Source organism: Balaenoptera musculus, chromosome 2, assembly GCF_009873245.2.
Source record: "Balaenoptera musculus isolate JJ_BM4_2016_0621 chromosome 2, mBalMus1.pri.v3, whole genome shotgun sequence".
In the NCBI taxonomy this organism is placed as follows: Eukaryota; Metazoa; Chordata; class Mammalia; order Artiodactyla; family Balaenopteridae; genus Balaenoptera; species Balaenoptera musculus.
Window position 1 is genome coordinate 153,686,705 of NC_045786.1, and position 18,841 is coordinate 153,705,545.

Below are 18,841 nucleotides of genomic sequence, written 5' to 3' on the forward strand. Positions count from 1 at the left end.
CTTATGGAAATTTAATCAACCAATAATCAATTAAGAGAATCAAGAGTCTGTTAGAGAAACAGCCGTTATCTATCATTCATTAAGTATCTTGGAGAAACAGCTTGGAACACAGTATAGGAATAACTTAACCAATTCCAAACAATAATTAGCTGACAAGGCTATTAATCACAGTGCAAACACCATTCTATTAACCACTCACAAGAGCATCTTACAGATTACATAATAGGCTCATTTATTTAACTACATCAACAAGTATTGCTAAGTAAACCAAAATAGGGAAAGAATTTCTAAATAAGGTAGTTTTTTACCTTCTTAGTTGACAGCTTGCAACTAGGTGGGAATATTTTGAAGTATCTAGTAAAACAATCAAAATGATCTTTTTAATCTGTAAGAATCCTCTAATGAGATTCACTGGAATAATATACCGAAAGTCACTAAGGAATGACTCAAAGCTAAAAACCAAGGAAAACAGAAAATTCAAATAAAAGATTATAGTTGATAGAGTTAGCAATAATATCAGGAACCATAATTTTGCTGCTTTTAACTACTACGCTTTCTTCACCAAAACTCTAAAAACAATTTTGAGAGAAAATGTTTACATAAGAACCAGAAATAAAGAGGATGGCAATTTTTTAAAAGGTGCTAGATCACCAAAACAAGAATTAAACCAGAACTGCAAAATTCAAATCTAAATCAAAATATAATTAACCTCAATATTATATTATATTATTAATATAATATAACCTCAAAATATAATTCTTTCAATAATACTTTCTCTACTTTTCTGCTTGGTTTGAAAATAATCTGGAAGAAATATACCCATAATCATAGTACATATTAAAAAATACAAAATGCTTCCTCCAGTTAAGCTGAGAGTGTTCCCTGTATACTACCTAAGGATACTTCCACCACGTGAACGAAGATACCTGAGTATTTGTATCACATTTTGATGTCTACACTGGAACGATAAAATACTAGATGGTCATTTGCATCCTTCAACAAGAATTAAATACAGTAGGTCTAATACTTCTCACACAATAACTGTTTTTAAAAAATCCACATCACTAAAAAGACAATATTCATAAATGTAAGGTTTATATTCAAGTGTAGGTCACACAATCAGTAGAAAAAAACAATGGCACAGAGTTCAGAGATCCAGGTTCCCAAACCCTTCTCAGAAACTAGTTTTATGTCCTTAGATAAAACTCAAAACTCCCAGGACCTGTTTCTCATCTACAAAATGAGAAAGTCAAACTTCACAATCTCTAACGCTGCTTCAGTTATAATATTTCAAAAACAGTAGGGAAAAGCAAATGCTTGTCAACGCGTGAAACACGTTATATTGATACTGTAAAAAGCGTGACTCTTTGGGATGATACCAAATAGGATAATATAGGAAAATCCCCAAATAACTTGGAAGTATATTTCTTATTTATATAATCTTAAAATTTACAGTACTGATCAAAGATAACCAATATTTGAGAGCTGACATATTTACTGAAATCTAATCTGCTTGTTATTTATTCATTGGTGATATTTAAGCTGAGGAAGTAACCTGAGTAGGAAAATGCAGCAAGCCTAATTACTCTCTAAAAAAAAAATATTTATTGAGCATTTAGCCAAGCCTGTGGTAAGCACTGAAGATGCAATAGGAACAGGACAGACACAGGTCTTCCCTCATAACGCTTACAGATTAAAGAAAGAGAAGAGTAAATGGGAGTTTCAATACAGTGGGATAAAGGCCAAGAAGGAAAAGATCTTCAGAGCCAAAGAAGAATATAAATTCTCCTAAGATACACCTTTGTGCATCTTAAGAGAATAATTAATACCAGACTCCCAGAATTAAACGTGCTCTCTAAACAAAAGAGTACTGAGCCTCCTGCATTGTGCTGAAGAGCAGTTGACACCAGCTTTTTTATTCACTATCATAAAATGATAAGTTAAGATCTGGGATCAAGAGTGATGCTTGCTAGTATTGTGGTTCCATCCTGAAAGTGAGTGCCTGATGGCTCTAGATTTGATGATTTGTGCCTATTTTCTCACTACAAGTGTCTTTGCTACTTCTCATTTCTCTCCATGATTTGAACCTAAACTCTGCTCTATGCCTTTGTCCCTGCTTCTCTTTAGGCATTCCTGCCCAGATGGAACTTTCTGGATATCAATCCCTGTGGTGGAAACTCTTCCAATACTTCTGCTAGCTTGCCTATCTAGGACCCTGCATGTCTGTCTATTCCAATACTAACCTTTGACTGTAGTCTTCTAGTTTAAATGGAAAATCCTGGACATCTCCTTCTCCATCAGCCTCTGACATAACATTAAACACCACTTGCATATTGTCACCAAAATGTTTCTTCAGTCTGTCCCTTCCTCTGAATCTCTACAATTTCCTAAATTCAAACTTTCACCCTACCTCAACCAGAGTCCTGGGTCTCACCCGAAGACCTCTTAGCTGGTGTTCCTGCCTTTGGGCTTCCCACCTCTAACTTACCTTTCACATCACTATCAGAGTGATGCTTCTAAACTATGAATACGAACATTTCACTCTCCTGTTCAAAACTCCTTCATGATTCCCCACTAAATGCAGAGCTGACCCAACCTTTGAAAATGGCATACAATGCTCTTCTTGGTGGATCTAATCTCTACCTCCTTCTGGAGCCTCATCCCTGACATTCCCTGACTCACATTTTCATATTGTATGTAGTATTGCCAAATCACTTGGGGTTTCTTTTGCATTTATCATGCTGTATCTCTTCCAGGCCATTCCTACAATTGTTTACTCTGTATGCATGTTCCTTCCTCTTAACCTGGCTGGCTTCAAGATTTATCTGCGACATCAGCCTCCAAGGCAGCTTTCACATACCTCTGTTACAGCTCGTACATATAATGTTGAAATTATCTACATAAGTGTCGACTTTTCTAGAGAAAACATGTTCCTCAGGAGGAAGCATCATTTCTTAATTCATTCGTTATGTCCACAGCATGTAATATAACATTGGGGCATAGTAGCTACTTAGAAAATTCTCTGCTAAACTGAATAAAATTTGGCCTCTACATGCCTTGTCAGGATTTATGACAAAAACAAATCCTTTATCTATGGGAACTCCTTGCATAACTTAACGACCACCTCAACCCTCTTCCTCCCTGCAATGTATTATTTTTACCCTTCATTGGTTATTTTATCTATGAACCTGGTCCAACTCTTAGTTGGGCTTCATGTTTATGTTATGTCACCAATGCCAACAAAGCAACAGTGACACAATTCCCACCCAGTCCCTTAGTTCTTCTAGAATTAACACTAAAAGAAGAAATTCACTTGGCAGATTTATGAAAACAATTACCAAATGCCATCAGAGGTCCTTCTAATACAGCAAGATGTCAGCATGGACTAGCTGAATAGCAATTCTACTTTCCATATCGTTTTTGTCCTTTGATTTCAGACCTTATCTTCAATACTTATAGAGCTGTCCTGTCATAGTTCACGGGCATTACAGTATTGTAGCCCATCAATAACCTAAGCCATCTTTCTAGTAAATAGAGTCAATTCCTCCTTAGTCAGTTGGTCAGCGTAGTATTGCTTATTGTGACCCTTTTACACTGTAGAGGAACAGTTGCCTCATGGAATGTTAAAACTTGTCTGATCGGAAGTTCAATCCCATTAAATGATAAGGGAAAATGGCTCACTCGCTCCCAAATTAAAGAGCTATGATTAAGAGTCATCTCTGGCTCTCATAATTTAACTGAACAACAGCAGTGAAAGCTTTCTGTTCAGAAATCATAAAGATTTTAACTTGAAAGAAAATTCCAAGTACATTGCTCTTGTTGTCAGAATTGTGGAGTTGGGAAAAAAAGAGAAATGCTTTATTAATGCACAACAAGTTTCTAGCTAAAAAATTCTGAGACAGCAAAACATGTCTATTCTAAATTTACTATACAGGTAGCATAAATACAAGTTTGCATTTGGTTCTACCAAAAATGGTTAGGTATGCACGGGATCACTGTACTTAAAGTAGAAGAGAAAATTTTATAAGGCTGAGTAAATTTCAATGTTCAATCATAATACTGTTAGTTTCTTATTAAGAATTTTTTTTTAAAGAGGCTTCTCTAATGAATATCTGGTTTTCAAAAGTGAACTCTGTCTTTGCACCACCTCCCACCTGTACCTTACTCACGAATCTCAGGGCCTTATCTGTGTTGACTAAAATATTCATCTTCTTAGCCAATTAGAGTACTTCTACATATTTTTTGTATGACTAAGTTTAAACACTGTATTTTTGCAGAAGCCTTCTGTGACATGCTGGCAGTGTCATACCCTTCCATCCTCCCAACATGAACACCATAGTTCTTCCTTCTTCTGTGTTCCTTTGTCAATGTTTACATATTTCTATAACAATATAAAACACTTTAAGGATTTCTAAAATTTGTTTACATCTACATTTTCCCTATTAACTTTCACAGCTTGCTAACATTTACTTAATATCCCCAACGTCTGTATACAAAAAAGTACTCAATCAACAAATCTTGGCTGAATAAACAAAGACTTTAAATGGTAATACACATAATAATAAGAATGTTAATTGTGAATCTGACATGGCATGTAATACATTTTCCCACTCTTTATATGGCATGAGAAAGTCACGTACCTTCTCAGAAACCTCACTTTGCTCATATGTTTAAATAAGGATATTGTACAAACTTAAAGGTTCTTTCTTGCAATAAAATCCTAAGTTGGACCACAATTGGTGAGGTTTATAGTACAGTTGGTTTTCTTATAGAATTTAAATGGGATGGAAGATTTTAGTAACTTAAAGCTGAAAAAAACTATTCTAAAATGGAATGCAAGTGCTTAAGTATTGATAATTGAATAAACAGGTATCAACATTTTATATGGTCATAACTCTCTATATATTTAAATTAGTGAATTTCCAAGTTGATTTGATCTATGAAGATAGCTGATAACTATCCCACAGTGTAGAAGAATCTTTTTTGCTAAAATGAGCAAATTGTTCAATTTATTTATTTTTGGTTACCTTCCACTAAATTTAAATAATGCCAAAGAATCATGAAGAAGTAAAGTTATCTTCAGAACACAAAGTTTACCCCTCCCATTTTGTAAATGAGAAAACGAGACACCCAGAGAGATGAATGATTTGCTTGAGCCACAAAGAGATTTTGCAGGCTTTGAGCTAACCCTCCAGAATCAGAATATAAGTAAGTATATATGTGTAAATGAAGGTTGGTTACAGCTGCCCTGACCTTTGTGCACCTCCAGAGACAAGGCCTATCCCAAGGAAAAGGCAGAGGAATTTGTCTCTCTGACAGTCCAATTTTGATACTTCAACAGTTTTACTTACCGTCATTTATTCTCTCATTCCATGCCTATATATTTAAGCTAATTTTTAAATGTTAAACTAAAAGAACATGCAAGTTTCTGGAATGCATTACAATGATATCTTTCCCAGCAATGAAGTATTATGCTTTCATATGCTCAGTTATATATCAAAATATATGACTAGCCCAAATAGGATGCCTTGAAGGTCATAAACATTATGAAAACTTTAGGATTCAAAGATTAATTACCTTGCTTTCTGCTAACCAGCGATGTGGGTCATAATTAATATCAGGACCAGATGAAAAAACCTACAAGAAAGAGGATATCGTCTATTAGAAGTAGATATTTCTCTGAAGTGAACTTATATAAATGAAAATTCTTCACCATTACATCCAAAAGTTTAGTCTCTAAACTTAAGGGTTTAAAAAGAAGAAAGTTCATACCAAGTACGAAACCAATTCCAAACCATTATTTATTTAACATGCCTATTTATGTAAGCATGTATATATGTATGCATATATGTATGTATGTATTGACAGTAAATATTTAGGTCACATATAGAGACAGGAATCACCTTTCAAGTGCTGTTACTGCTTGAATCACTGAGTCTGATTCCATGGAGTTCTGCATGGCAAGCAGCCTCATTTAAACCAATTTACTTCATTTGTGTTTGTTTCTTTCCCTCAGTTTTGTTCCAGGTAATGTATTTCACAGTGAGTTAGATGTAATTACACAGAAACCTAATTCTTTGTCTCATTTTTCCTTCTTTAATTTTATACTATGTGGGCCATTTTGTCTCATTAATGGTTGTGCAGACTGACAGAACCTAATCAATATGACTTCATACCAACATCGTTTTGTAATTCATGATGGTAACAAAATTCTACAATAAATAGGTTGTCTACACCAGCTGCTCTGATTTCCTTCACACCAACTCATTTATAAAATCCCTTGTCCTCTGGTTCTGCCTTATTACTGATAAAACTATACTCAAAGGTTGTCAATGACTTCCTAATTTTAAACACAAGTTTTTCTCAATGCCTACCTTCTTTGAACTCTGTGCTATGATATTTCTGCATCACTTTTTCCTAGAAATTTTCTGCTTAAAAATATCCTGTCCCTTTGCAAGAGATGCCTATTCCTATTCTCAAATACTTCTATACTTCTTAATGTGTGTGCACATCACTCCCCTAAGGAATATCATTAGGTAATTCATTTAGACATATGATGAATGCATAATGAGTGCTGACCACGTGCCATAAACAAGAGTGTTATATTCTTATATCCAACCTTTCCCTCATCCATGTTTCTCATTATCTAAATCTCACTCAACTCTTGTGCCTTGCCTGCCTTTTCAGTGAGATTTCCCTTAATCACTCTAGACCACAGTGTTTTCTTCCTCTTCTACCTCTGTACCGTGTTGAATATTTGTAAACGTCAATTTGTCATTGATTATGATGTTTTTATTATTCTTTTTCATTGATCTATGTCATAGTCTCAAGTCTTCAGTGACCTAAGGTATAGTGCTCAAGATTAAAGACCAAAATAATTTGAGATACGTACAATGTTCATATTTTGTGACTTGCTTTACAAATTTATATATAGTTTAGTGTTTAAGAACAGTCACTTGATCACTTATAAGTGGTGTGACTTAATTCCTCTAAGCTGTAGGTTATCATCTGTAAAGTGAGTAAACTACCTCCTCAGGCCAAGGTATAAATTAAATAAAATGGGTGTTAGCACAGTGTCAGGCATACAGAACACCATTATCACTACTAACTGCATATCAAGATGTAATCATCAATAAATACACTTCAAAGTCTATTACGACAAGAGCACAGTAACAGGCATTTGTCATAAAAAGACTAAAGAAACAGAAGCCATATACATGGTAATATGAGTATACTACAAAAAAAGCTCTACATAATAATGATAGCTATCATTAGTTGAGTATCTACTAAGTGCAAGATACTTCACACTATGATGTGCACCTTCTATATCTATTTTTACTTTATCTTCATAATAACCCAACTTATAAATGGGAAATGAATTCTTAGAGAGAATAGAGATTATATAACTCAACCAAGGTCATATATTAGCAATCTGAACCCACATCTGTCTTGGTCCAATGCCTATCCTCTTCATGCTCCACAAATAAATGCTAAAACCAAGTGTTAGGGGAAAAGCTCTGGAATTATCAAAGATTGGTCAGTGAAAATACTGTATCTTTAATTCAGACACTTTTCTAATTTCTTCATAATAGTGGTGGTTTATTAAGTGTCTAACCATAGGTTTTCGATTACTGCATGCACTTACTAATGTGGAATAAGTAATAAATATGGTACTGAAAAAAGAAAATATAATTAGAAATAATGCCAATATTCCCAAAGACTTTTCTCAGACTCATTTGTTGCATATCTATTATGCAATCCATTCCATAGACAGTCACTTTCTACATAAAATGGCTGAAAATTTCATGAGCAATATTTCAAAAATGAACAAATGACCAGGAATAATTGGAATTATTCCATTTTTGAAAACATTTTACAAGGACCACCGATCTCCCCTATATTTCTGAACTATAAAGCAAAGAATCAATTTTATTTTAACAAACACCTTGATGGTTTCTGTGAGGCGAGAGCAAGTGTTATGTTCTTGAGTATTCTTTTTTTTTTTTTTTTCAATTTTATAGTAATGAAACAACAGAAGTTATTAATGGAAAGAGACCCACAATGAAAAAAAAAGAATTCTTAAAAAAAAATCTTAATAGAATTTCCATTCTTTTAGATTTACTTTCCACCCATCACTAAGATTGAATTAGTCTTTCTCTAGGGGAAGAGGTGTAAAGACCTATTACCACGGTCACCGCATTCTTGAAAGCCTATTAAAGAATAGGGTACTTCTCAGAATATTGGAAGGATAATTTGAACCTCATAAAGAAATAAAATATTTAAGCCATCTGCTATCTGCACACTATGTTTTAGCCTGTAATTGGCCATAACAAGGTTTATATATCTTATAACACAATCCAAATGTTTCCATTTTTACATCACTACTTGACTGAAAACAAGCCATCCTGACACAAATTCTTAAATACAGAATAAATACTGCATTGTTAATCTGTACATCTTTGAGATAAAATTAGGATTTCAAGGCTTTAAATATACGTAAACAAGACAAGTCCTAAATAAAGCATCATTCGACAGGGAAAAGAATAAACCAGCATTATAACAGGACTGAAAGTTGGTTTTCCCCTAAAGCCAATTACTTCTCATACTTGGCTCCCAGTCCTCTCAAATTGACATCTGAGCTTTTTAAAAAATGTATATAAAAATATATATTGTAGAAATTCCATCAACTCCACCAAATTCTACCAGTTGAAATACTTCCTTTAAAGTTGAATCCTAAGGCACAAGTGTAGAATTATCATTTTATTTTCTTTAAAACATTACTTAAGAAAAAAAAAAAAAAAGATGGGCAGGAAGAGAGGAAGAGCAGGAAGAAAGAGGGGAAAGTAGTTTAGGGAAGAATGTATTTTTTAAATTAATTAATTTATTTATTTAATTTTGGCTGCATTAGATCTTCGTTGCTGCGCACGGGCTTTATCTAGTTGCGGCGAGCCAGGGCTACTCTTCATTGTGGTGCGTGGGCTTCTCACTGCGGTGGCTTCTCTTACTGCAGAGCATGTGCTCTAGGCGCGCAGGCTTCAGTAGTTGTGTCTCGCGGGCTCTAGAGCACAGACTCAGTAGTTGTGGCACACGGGCTTAGTTGCTCTGCGGCATGTGGGATCTTTCCGGACCAGGGCTCAAACCCGCATCCCCTGCACTGGCAGGAGGATTCTTAACCACTGCGCCACCAAGAAAGTCCAAGGGAAGAATATTTTATATGAGAAAAAAGATGAATGACAAAATAATAAGAAGAAACATCTGAAGAGGTTTAAAAAAACCTTTATGCATAATACTATAATTCGAGTGCTGTCATATCATCAACTGAAATAAATACGGTGGGCTAAATTATAATGTATTATGGTTATACCATATTAAAGCACTGCAATGCTCTTTGTATGTAACATAGCAGTACTAGAACCTAGAGTCAAAAGAGGTGCTTACCTTCAAGGAATTAAGAACATCCATGATTAACATGTTTTTATTTATCATTTCACTAGGACTACGTATTGAGTAGCAATAATCCATTTTAAAGATAGGAAAACTAAAGTAAACGTAATTTTTTTAAATAGGGAAGGCAAATAGCGTAGTGGTTACTTGTTTAAGCTCCACAGTTGGACACCCAGTGTTTGAAGTCCTAGTTCTAGCTTTTGACTAGATACGTGGCCAGGGGCAAGTTACTTAACCCTCCCAAGCCTTGCTTTCTCTTGTCTAAAATGGATTTAATCTGAGTACCTAAAGGATAGGGTGGTTTCAGCAATTAAAGGAGAGAATGCATACACGGTACTTACATGGTATCTGTAATATAACTAGTACTCAAACAATGTTAGCCAGTAATATACTAACAACAACAAAAATGACCAGTGATAATAAAAAATTCAAAATCCAGGCTTCTTCACTCGAAGGATTTTGTTTTAGTCAGAACTGCTGCTTCCCTTGTAAGACATTTTCTTTTACAGAGTGAGATACAGGCAATTCAGTGGAATAACAGCATACTATCTCTTACCATGAATGTGCAATAGATAAAATAGCTCATTTTAAAAAATGCAAGATATTATTTTGTTTCATAAAACTCTCTGGAATAAAAATGTGGCTACCATGCAACCATGCATTAACATCTTCTTATAATTATATATTAGGAAACTAACTGAAAGGCACAATGAGGACTCATAATTACTTTCAATTTCTCCATTGAGTCCCTGGAGAAGGTTTTACAAGCTGCATCAATTTCCTTTCCTATCACACCAAGAATGGATTCCTGTTCAGTCTCCAGGCAAAGAAGTTGATCCTTGAGCTGCAATCTGGCCTCTTCCATCCTCCTTGAGTGCTCTTCTTCATTGTTTATATGTTTTTCCTAAGGCATTGATAAGAAATAAAAACAGAAGTTAATTATTAAGTGGAGACAAGAAACACATGTAGTATCTGTACAACCAACTCAAAGAAGCGTATTGGAAAACAGCTTTCAATAAATATTAGTAAAACACTAGAAAAGGCAAAATGTCAAATAAGATAGTGCTTCTTCATTTCAGGAGAAAAAAAAATGTTACTACTACCTTTATCTCATTAAAACAGTTTTTAAAATGTTTAAGTTTTCAAATGCAGTCACACTGCATAAATGCTTCGAGTCATGAAAATATGATAGAAGATGGAGGTACTTTTCAAGTAAGCAAATATACTTAATGAAAAGGGGTTTCTAAAGAACCCTTTAAGACAGGGGTCCCCAACCCCCAGGCCAGTACCGATCCGCGGCCTGTTAGAAACCGGGCCACACAGCAGGAGGTGAGCGGCGGGCGAGTGAGCGAAGCTTCAAGTGCCGCTCCCCATCGCTCACATTACTGCCTGAACCATTCCCCCTGCCCCACATCTTGCACGAAACCGGTCCCTGGTGCCAAAAAGGTTGAGGACCGCTGCTTTAAGAGATTACAAGGACTTGGGGGCCCCCCTAGACAAAACAATTCTCAATCATTATGATTACACAACTTCATTCAAAATTTATTAGAGAAATTCAAGTGGTATTACACAAGGCTTGGAGGAAAACAACAGAATCACTAGAATTCTAAGTATAAACAGTGGAACAAAAAGTCATGATGGCTGGCTAGTTATGCCTTCGGTCATTACATAGTAGCCTAATCATCTTTACCTACCCCAGTAAATACAACACAAGCAGGAAGATGATATGGCCAACAAACCAGCTTGAATTTAAAATAACAAAGAATTTTTCAATGATAAGTAATCATGAAAAGTGGAATGGCATTCGAGCAGAATAATCATACATGATATTTCCTTGCAATTCAACTTACTTTAAAAAAAGAATGAAACACCCTCTGCGCAAAAGAACAGAGTCCTTTCACAACCTGTCTTCAGCCCTTCTCTCCAGCCTCATCTCCCTCCTTTCCACTCTCTCATACTTTAACTACTTTCAGCTCTCAAGTAGGTCTACATATGTCTCCTCCGCCCACATCTCCTCTGAACAACTCACTCTGAAATTGCACTATTTCAAAATGGAACTGGCAGTCATGAGACAGCATTTACCTTCAGGAGTACATCATCCTGATCTGGAGCTCAGCTTTGTAAACCTAGGAGCTGGATTTTCTTTTCTTTTTGGTACTCTGATTTGAGTCATGTTTCAGCAGTAGAGTACGCTAAGCTCACAAGAGACAAATGTACACACTAGAATACCACTCAATTAACTACATTAGTTTACAATCAGAACCAAAACTGCCACATGGATCAGAATGTGGGCATTGTTGTTACGCACCTACCCACCTATACGTCTTACCCTTCAAGATCCAGTCTCCTTTCTTTCCTGATCTCCCAATGCAGAATGTTTCCACTGCATATTATATATCATGTAGTTTTTTTAAAAATGTACTAAGCTATAAGATAATTATTTGGTCTTGCACCTGTCTGCCTTAATAAACTGATAATTTCAGGAGACCACAAAACATGTTTATAGTCATCTTTAAACTCCTCCACTTTGTTAAATAAGTGATTTAAACATTTTTTGCAGACAAATTCAATACTGTAAAGATCTTTTCATCAACTACCATGCAGATCTATATACTCAAAGGCCACTGAGGTGTGCTAGGTTTCCTCTATACAAACAAACATAGGCCTGCAGTGTTCTCGCTGACGTAATATTAATAAAGAAAATACTCTATCAGGGGTTACTGACATACTTAGGGGACAACTGTTCATATTCGAAATCCACGCAATTCACGAGGTTGTTCTAATTGATCTTTCTTTTCTCTCTTCCCTCACAGCCATCTTTCTTTTTCCACTGTCACTTTTCTGTGCTCTCTGTTACTTCCCTCATTAAAAAGAAGACAAAACTATTTCTACATTTTGATATTCTTAAGAATGCTGAAATCACTTTAACAAAGACTGAAAATTTCATTATCCACTTCACTATCCTCTGTGAGACAGCATACCATGTCCAATCTCCCTTTGAAGTGAAACTCACAGAGCTATAAACTCACATGAACCTTAGAGAGCAGTGGGTTCAACTACCTGTTCTTTCAGGATCCCCTTCTTTGACATTTCTGACAGATGGTCATCCAACCCCTACCTACATGACCAACTCAAGTTTCAAGAAAAAGAGTAATTGACAAAGCCGCAAAATCCTTCCATTAGTCTAAGTGCTATACTCAAAAATTAAAGTAAATAAATGAATCCTCCACCCCTACTAAATCTTCTGATGTTCCAGGCAAAGGTCCAGGTTCTTTTATTTAACTCGGTTTCAAACACTGCATCATACTGGTTCTCCATCCTTTCTGCATGTCCTTCAGGACCCTAAATCTAAGAGTTAAATAAGCTCTTCCATTCTGTACCTAAGCAACTGTAATTTGATTTCTTCACTCATTCTACAAATTTTTATGGAAGGCCTACTATGGCAATACACTCTTCTGGATGCTAGGGATAGAGTAAATGAGATAGATAAGGCTCTTGCTCTCACAGAGCCAACAAATTTCTCCTTGAAATTTCAACACTTTTGTCCCATTCTTCTGGCTTGAGAATATCAATTTAAACACTAATTGTGGCACCCAGAGAATTAGCTGTTTCTCGCACTTTCATGTTTCAGAAATAGCTCTACCAATGGAGCAAGCACAGCTAACTCTATGGGAGGAAGTTAAACTGGCTGACATTAATTCAATCAACCATCTCACTGGGGGCATATAGATTAATAAAGGCAGATGATAATATTTAGGCACTATTATGGCTATTCCCTGGTCTTCTAGTAAAATCAGAGGGAGCGGTAATTCTACAACAACATTAACAAAAAGCTACCATATTTCAAGAGAACCAGGAGTAAGACATGGTATTTCAGAGACTATTTAGAAATATGGAAGACAGAGATAGTCCAACTTCAATGTTTCAGCGTAAATGGACACAGATGCCTGGGTCTTGGGAATATAATGAGTTTCTTTGCAGCGGGTAGGGGGGTGGGGATAGATGAAGCTGACTATGACAGTCTATATGATCCAAGAAGAGGGATATCAGTCCTAGACCATGACTGAGTTTGAGAAAGAACCTTCGAAAACAAACCCAACCCTTAATTTTATGAAATGAGGAAACCAAAGTTCAGACAAAGCAACTTGACTGAAGTCAAAGAGCCAATAACCCATAAACTGAGTCCCAACTCCCTCACTAGTGCTCTCTACTGAAATGCTATAAAGGTTGAGTTCTCAAAACTGAAGTTTAGAAAGCCAATGTGAAAAACTCAAAAAAGTTGTCAGTAGGTGTTAGGGAAGGTAATAGTCTTGTTCAGGCTTCAGAGGCAATAATAGGCCTTGGACCAAACAAAGACCCTGAAGGGAGCTACGTGCCAAACTGCTGGACTATGTCAGTCAGCAGAAATGGTGCTAGCAAGCCTGAAAACCAACAGATAAGGAAGGGAGTAAGTCACGAAGCTTCCTGGGCCTTGGGAATCTGGCCAGTTCAGCGGACATTCCGAGACTTACGAACAGAGAGCAAAGCATTTCTGATAATAGCCAGAGCTGCATATTTGCGCGTAAGCTGGTGATTATCAGCTTGCGGCTTGGCGTTACAAGCAGGACTCCTTTGAGCAGTACTCTGAAGTCTCAGCCGTGGGGTGGACGCACTGCTCGGGGCCTTCCAAATGGGACTCCAGATCACTGTTCCAGGGATTTCCCAGCGCTGCTTGGATCTGGAGGTAGGTGCTTCCCCAATTTGGTGATGTATATACATTTATTTCTTGCTATGTTGCTTGTCCTTATGCTGTAACACCGGGACTCCAGATTGCTGTTGCTTGGATCTGGAGGTAGGTGCTCACCCAATTTGGTGATGTATGTACATGTATCTCTCTATATACATATATTGCTTGTCCTCATACTGTAACTTACTACTAATATAATAAATTTCCTTATTTCTTGCTTATTAAAGTGTGGAATGATTATTTTACCAGTGAATCCTCTGAACCTGAAGCTGAAAGTAAGTCTTTGGGCAAAACAGTAGGTTATATGGGGGCTACCGTAGTCATAAAGTAGAAAGAATAACTCAAAAACTATTTCTGAATAAGCCTTATCACCCTATTACTACAAATGAAAATATATGACATACTGGCAAATTTAGAATAGACCACAAAAAAGGGGGAAAAAACCCATCAAGCATGCACAATATCCTAAACGTTTAGGGGCTACTGCTCTCCTCTATACTGGAGATGTACCTGCGTACACATAAAATCTGCTCTAGATTTTAGTTAAAAAGTATACCTAATACCACACTAAACAAGGTACAGTTCCACTGTCAAGACAGCAAAGGTTTCATGAAGCTTCCACTTCAAGACAGGAAAGGCTTACACTGTTGACGTCTGTGTCTAAAGGAAACAAAAATCATACTACTTACAATGTCATCATATACACACACACGCGTACGCACACACACACACACACAGCTTAATCAATGAACCTGTAATTCAAAGAATAAGAAGTGCTCCTCTAATTAGAACATTCACTTTCCCAAAGGCTATAAAGATTACAAAGAGACACAATCTTAATGAAAACAGAACAACTTCAATAAAACTAGAGCATGTCCAAAATGTTATCTCCTTGGCAAAAGCTTATGAGATTCCTTCAATGTCTTAAGTATTCCAGAAAAGCCACTTTATTTCCAATACGGTTATTACATAAAATGAAAACAGTTCTTCACATACCTTAAGAGAAACATTATAGCAAATAAAGCACACTCACACCACTAAATAAGTCATTAATTTACAAAGCTAATGTTTTTCCTTTACTGAAAACTAACTTGAATAAGTGTGCAATATTTCAGCCCCAAGGCCATCTATAATACATGAGCAGGGGGTGTGAGAGAGAGAGAGTAAGCAGTAAAAGAGAAATCAAAGTTAAGGGCTGAAGTTAAAACTAATGCAATGTAATTCAAAGTTACTGGAAGCATGGCTTATTGAAACTATAGTCCTGCACACATCACCTAAAAAGTTTTGAGGAAGAATATTTCTGTAACTCAAGATAACTATCATGCCTAAGCCTTAAATCCAGGATACTAGCATTACAAGGCAAATTATGAAACTAACCTGAACAAGAATTGGATCTATCTGGAAGCCATTTATCTGACTCTCTAAAGAAGGCTCACATTACTTCTGCCAACAGACCTGACTCAGCTGCAAGGAAGCTAAGACACAATATGAAATGCCAACCAAGGCAGAAACTGCAGCATGACTAAAAGAGAAGGATCTACTATGGATATTATAGGAAATCTGAAAAGAGTTTAATCTGGAAAATTACTATACTGCAGTTCAAGCTGTCTGGCAAAACAGCCAACAAATAAATAAATAATGCATTAATTGCTGTCACATGTAACTACTTTTTTCAAACATTTCTTAAAAACAGAAGATTGTACATGAGTATGGATTTCTTAAAATTATGGCTATATATTAAACAGTTAGATGGGTATCAAAAAATTAAAACCACAATAAAGCAAGAACAATTCTAAAATCAATAGTTAAGATCAATTTGAAAGAGTCCCCATGAATTCAACCTCCGTATATCCTTTGCCCTCTGTGAACCCAACACTACTCTGGAATAAAGAGGACAAGGGAAGGTCATAAACTGAATTTTTTACTTGTTATGAAAGTCCAATAACATGCACCTACTTCATCACTCATGTGATTATTATAGCAAAGACAGGTAACCTCGGTTCTTAGGAATACTAGGTGTTCCTTCTCTATGTTCCTGCGGCACTTTGTATGAGCTTCTGCTGTAGCACTTACTACTCTGTGTGTCTTTTATGTCTGTCACCTCAACAGACTGTGAGTTCCTCTAGGGCAAAGATCTTATTTCTCTTCATTTAAATATTTCAGCACCCCTCATACAATTATGGTGGAAATGTAAACTGGTGCAGCCTCTATGGAAAACAGTATAGAGGTTCTTCAAAAAATTAAGAATAGAACTGCCATATGATCCAACTATCCCACTTCTAGGTATTCATCCGAAGAAAACAAAAACACTAATTAGAAAAGATACATGCACCCCTATGTTCGTTGTAGCATTATGTACAATAGCCATGATATGGAAACAACCTACATGCCCATAAACAGATAAATGGATAAAGAAGATGTGGTGTGTGTGTGTGCACACAGACACAAAATGAAATACTTCTCATACATAAAAAAAAGATGAAATCTTGCCATTTGCAACAACATAGATGGAACTTGAAGGTATTATGCTAAGTGAAACAAGTCAGAAAAAGACAAATACCGTATGATTTCACTCATATGTGGAATATAAAAAACAAACAAACAAAATAAGTGAACAAGCAAAAACAAACATATAGATACAGGAAACAGAGTAATAGTTACCAGAGGGAGAAGACTGGTAGGGAGGGCAAAATGGGTAAAGGGTAATCAACTGTATGGCAACAGACAGAAACTAACTTTTTGGTGGTGAGCACGCTGCAGTGTATATAAAAGTAGAGAGCTGTACACATGAAATTTATATAATGTTATAAACCAATGTTAGCTCAATAAAAAGTAAATTTAAAAAAAGAGAAAAAAATCCCAGCATCTAATAGAGTGGCTCACATAGCAGTCAATCGATAAATCTTTCTGAAACATAAATATCCTTTTATGTTCCATTCATTCCATTAGTGTTTTTTTTTTTTTTTAGTGTATTCTCTATGTGCCAAGCATAGTAGTCCCTAACTACACAACAATGAAGGAAAAAAAAAAGAAAAAAAACAGAATCTCTAAACTCAATAACTTCTTGTGTTTCAGTAAGTTTGTTTTTGTAATACATTAATTAGTCAAATCATTGAGAGCAAGCATCTTGTAAGTAGCAGGTTATTATAACCATTAAAGTAAGCTGATGTCACAAAGGTGAAGGTTCTGTCAGTGGTAAGAAGTAAATCAGATTAAATTTTGAGGATAGAGCTAATAACATTTGCTGATGAGTTACGTATATGTCTAAGTGTGAGAGAATAAGAGAGTTCTTTACATGTATTTAGAAAGCAAAAGAACACTGTAATTCCTACTAGAAGATTAAAATCAAAATGCTACTATTTTTTGAGTTAGATATACACTTCCTTTTCCTCTGTAAGTATATACTTTATACTATTTCCTTCAAAGGAGGGAAGAAATTATGATTAATAGTATATAAGAGTAAGAACTAAGAGCATTAGTAAAACAGTAGAGTTAATTGAAAAAAGTAATGGCATAATTAGAAAACTGGATAGATGATTTGATGCATGTTAAAACTTGAGTGTGGAAGACTTTCCAATCTATAACCTGGTCTTAGGCAGGCTTAGGAAAGTTATCCATAAAACAGAAGTCAAAAAATGGAAATTCAAATTTAAACTTCTAACCCCATTTAAGGAAATTATTCTTGCCTCAGGCTTTTTAGTATCTTTTTCTAGGAGAATATTGAGCAATACAAAGATCATTGGCAGCACAATCAAAAAGGTGTTAGGATATGTATTGGATACACTCCTAGAAATTAATATTCACAGTTGGAAACAAAAATGCCTCTAAAGGGTATTTTATGCATTCATTAACTTTTAGGACCATTTTGTAATTATGATGTATTTCTCTTAAGTCAATGCCTGGAAACAGAAATAACATTAGTTATTTAAAATCAGCCACTTTTGATGCATTTCTATTTCTGAAACAAAATACGGACAAGGAAACAAACAACTAGAGTTTCAAATTATGCATTTGGAACGAACATTGTTTAATTTTCAAAAGAAAAAAAGTGCATCATTCATTTCCAGAGAAATGTTTATAAGCTTACGGTGTCTTTGGAAACCATCAGAATTTCTTCCTCTCCTCTATTTTTTTCCTTAAAGGATGCTTAAGCATGCATTTATTCTTATGAAAGAATATGGGAAAAAGTTTAAAAACAAATCTCCAAATAATATAACTCGTGTATACAATAAGCACCTTCTAGTTATTGGTTTTTCATTAACTGAAGGAACATTGCTTGTTCAACATTAAATGATAAAATGGATTGAGTCGATTGGTGCTTTAAATGGTGATAAAAGAAACATAATGTAAACAAACCAGGACATTCATTTTATGTTCCCTTTTAGGGTCCACCAACGCAAGCTAGGTCTGCTCAACATCCAGCACAGCACTGACACAGATGCAATAGAGATCTTTCATGTGGCCTCTTCCCCTTGGCTTTACACACCACAAGCAACTGTAGGTACTATTATTTAGCCTAACTCCTACACCCACAGGATGGGTATCACTCACAGTTTCACAAGGAAATGAAATCAAACTAGTAATACAGGATTTTAAAGGCAAGTCCCCAAAAGGACTTCTTTCTTCTCAAGCCCTTATAGTTATCAACCACTCAGCTAAAGATAAAATGCC

At 35.6% G+C, this 18,841-nt stretch overlaps 1 protein-coding gene across 2 annotated transcripts in view; it reads right to left on the minus strand.

The window, feature by feature from the left end:
• Positions 1-18,841, minus strand: part of CEP128 (centrosomal protein 128) — a 435,146-nt gene that overhangs the window by 232,970 nt on the left and 183,335 nt on the right. For both annotated transcript variants that reach the window (XM_036844970.1, XM_036844969.1), the window contains 2 exons: positions 10,172-10,348; positions 5,578-5,637 (listed from right to left, as the gene is read on the minus strand). In XM_036844970.1, the coding sequence (XP_036700865.1) occupies positions 5,578-5,637; positions 10,172-10,348 (237 nt within the window). The remainder of the gene's footprint in view (positions 1-5,577; positions 5,638-10,171; positions 10,349-18,841) is intronic.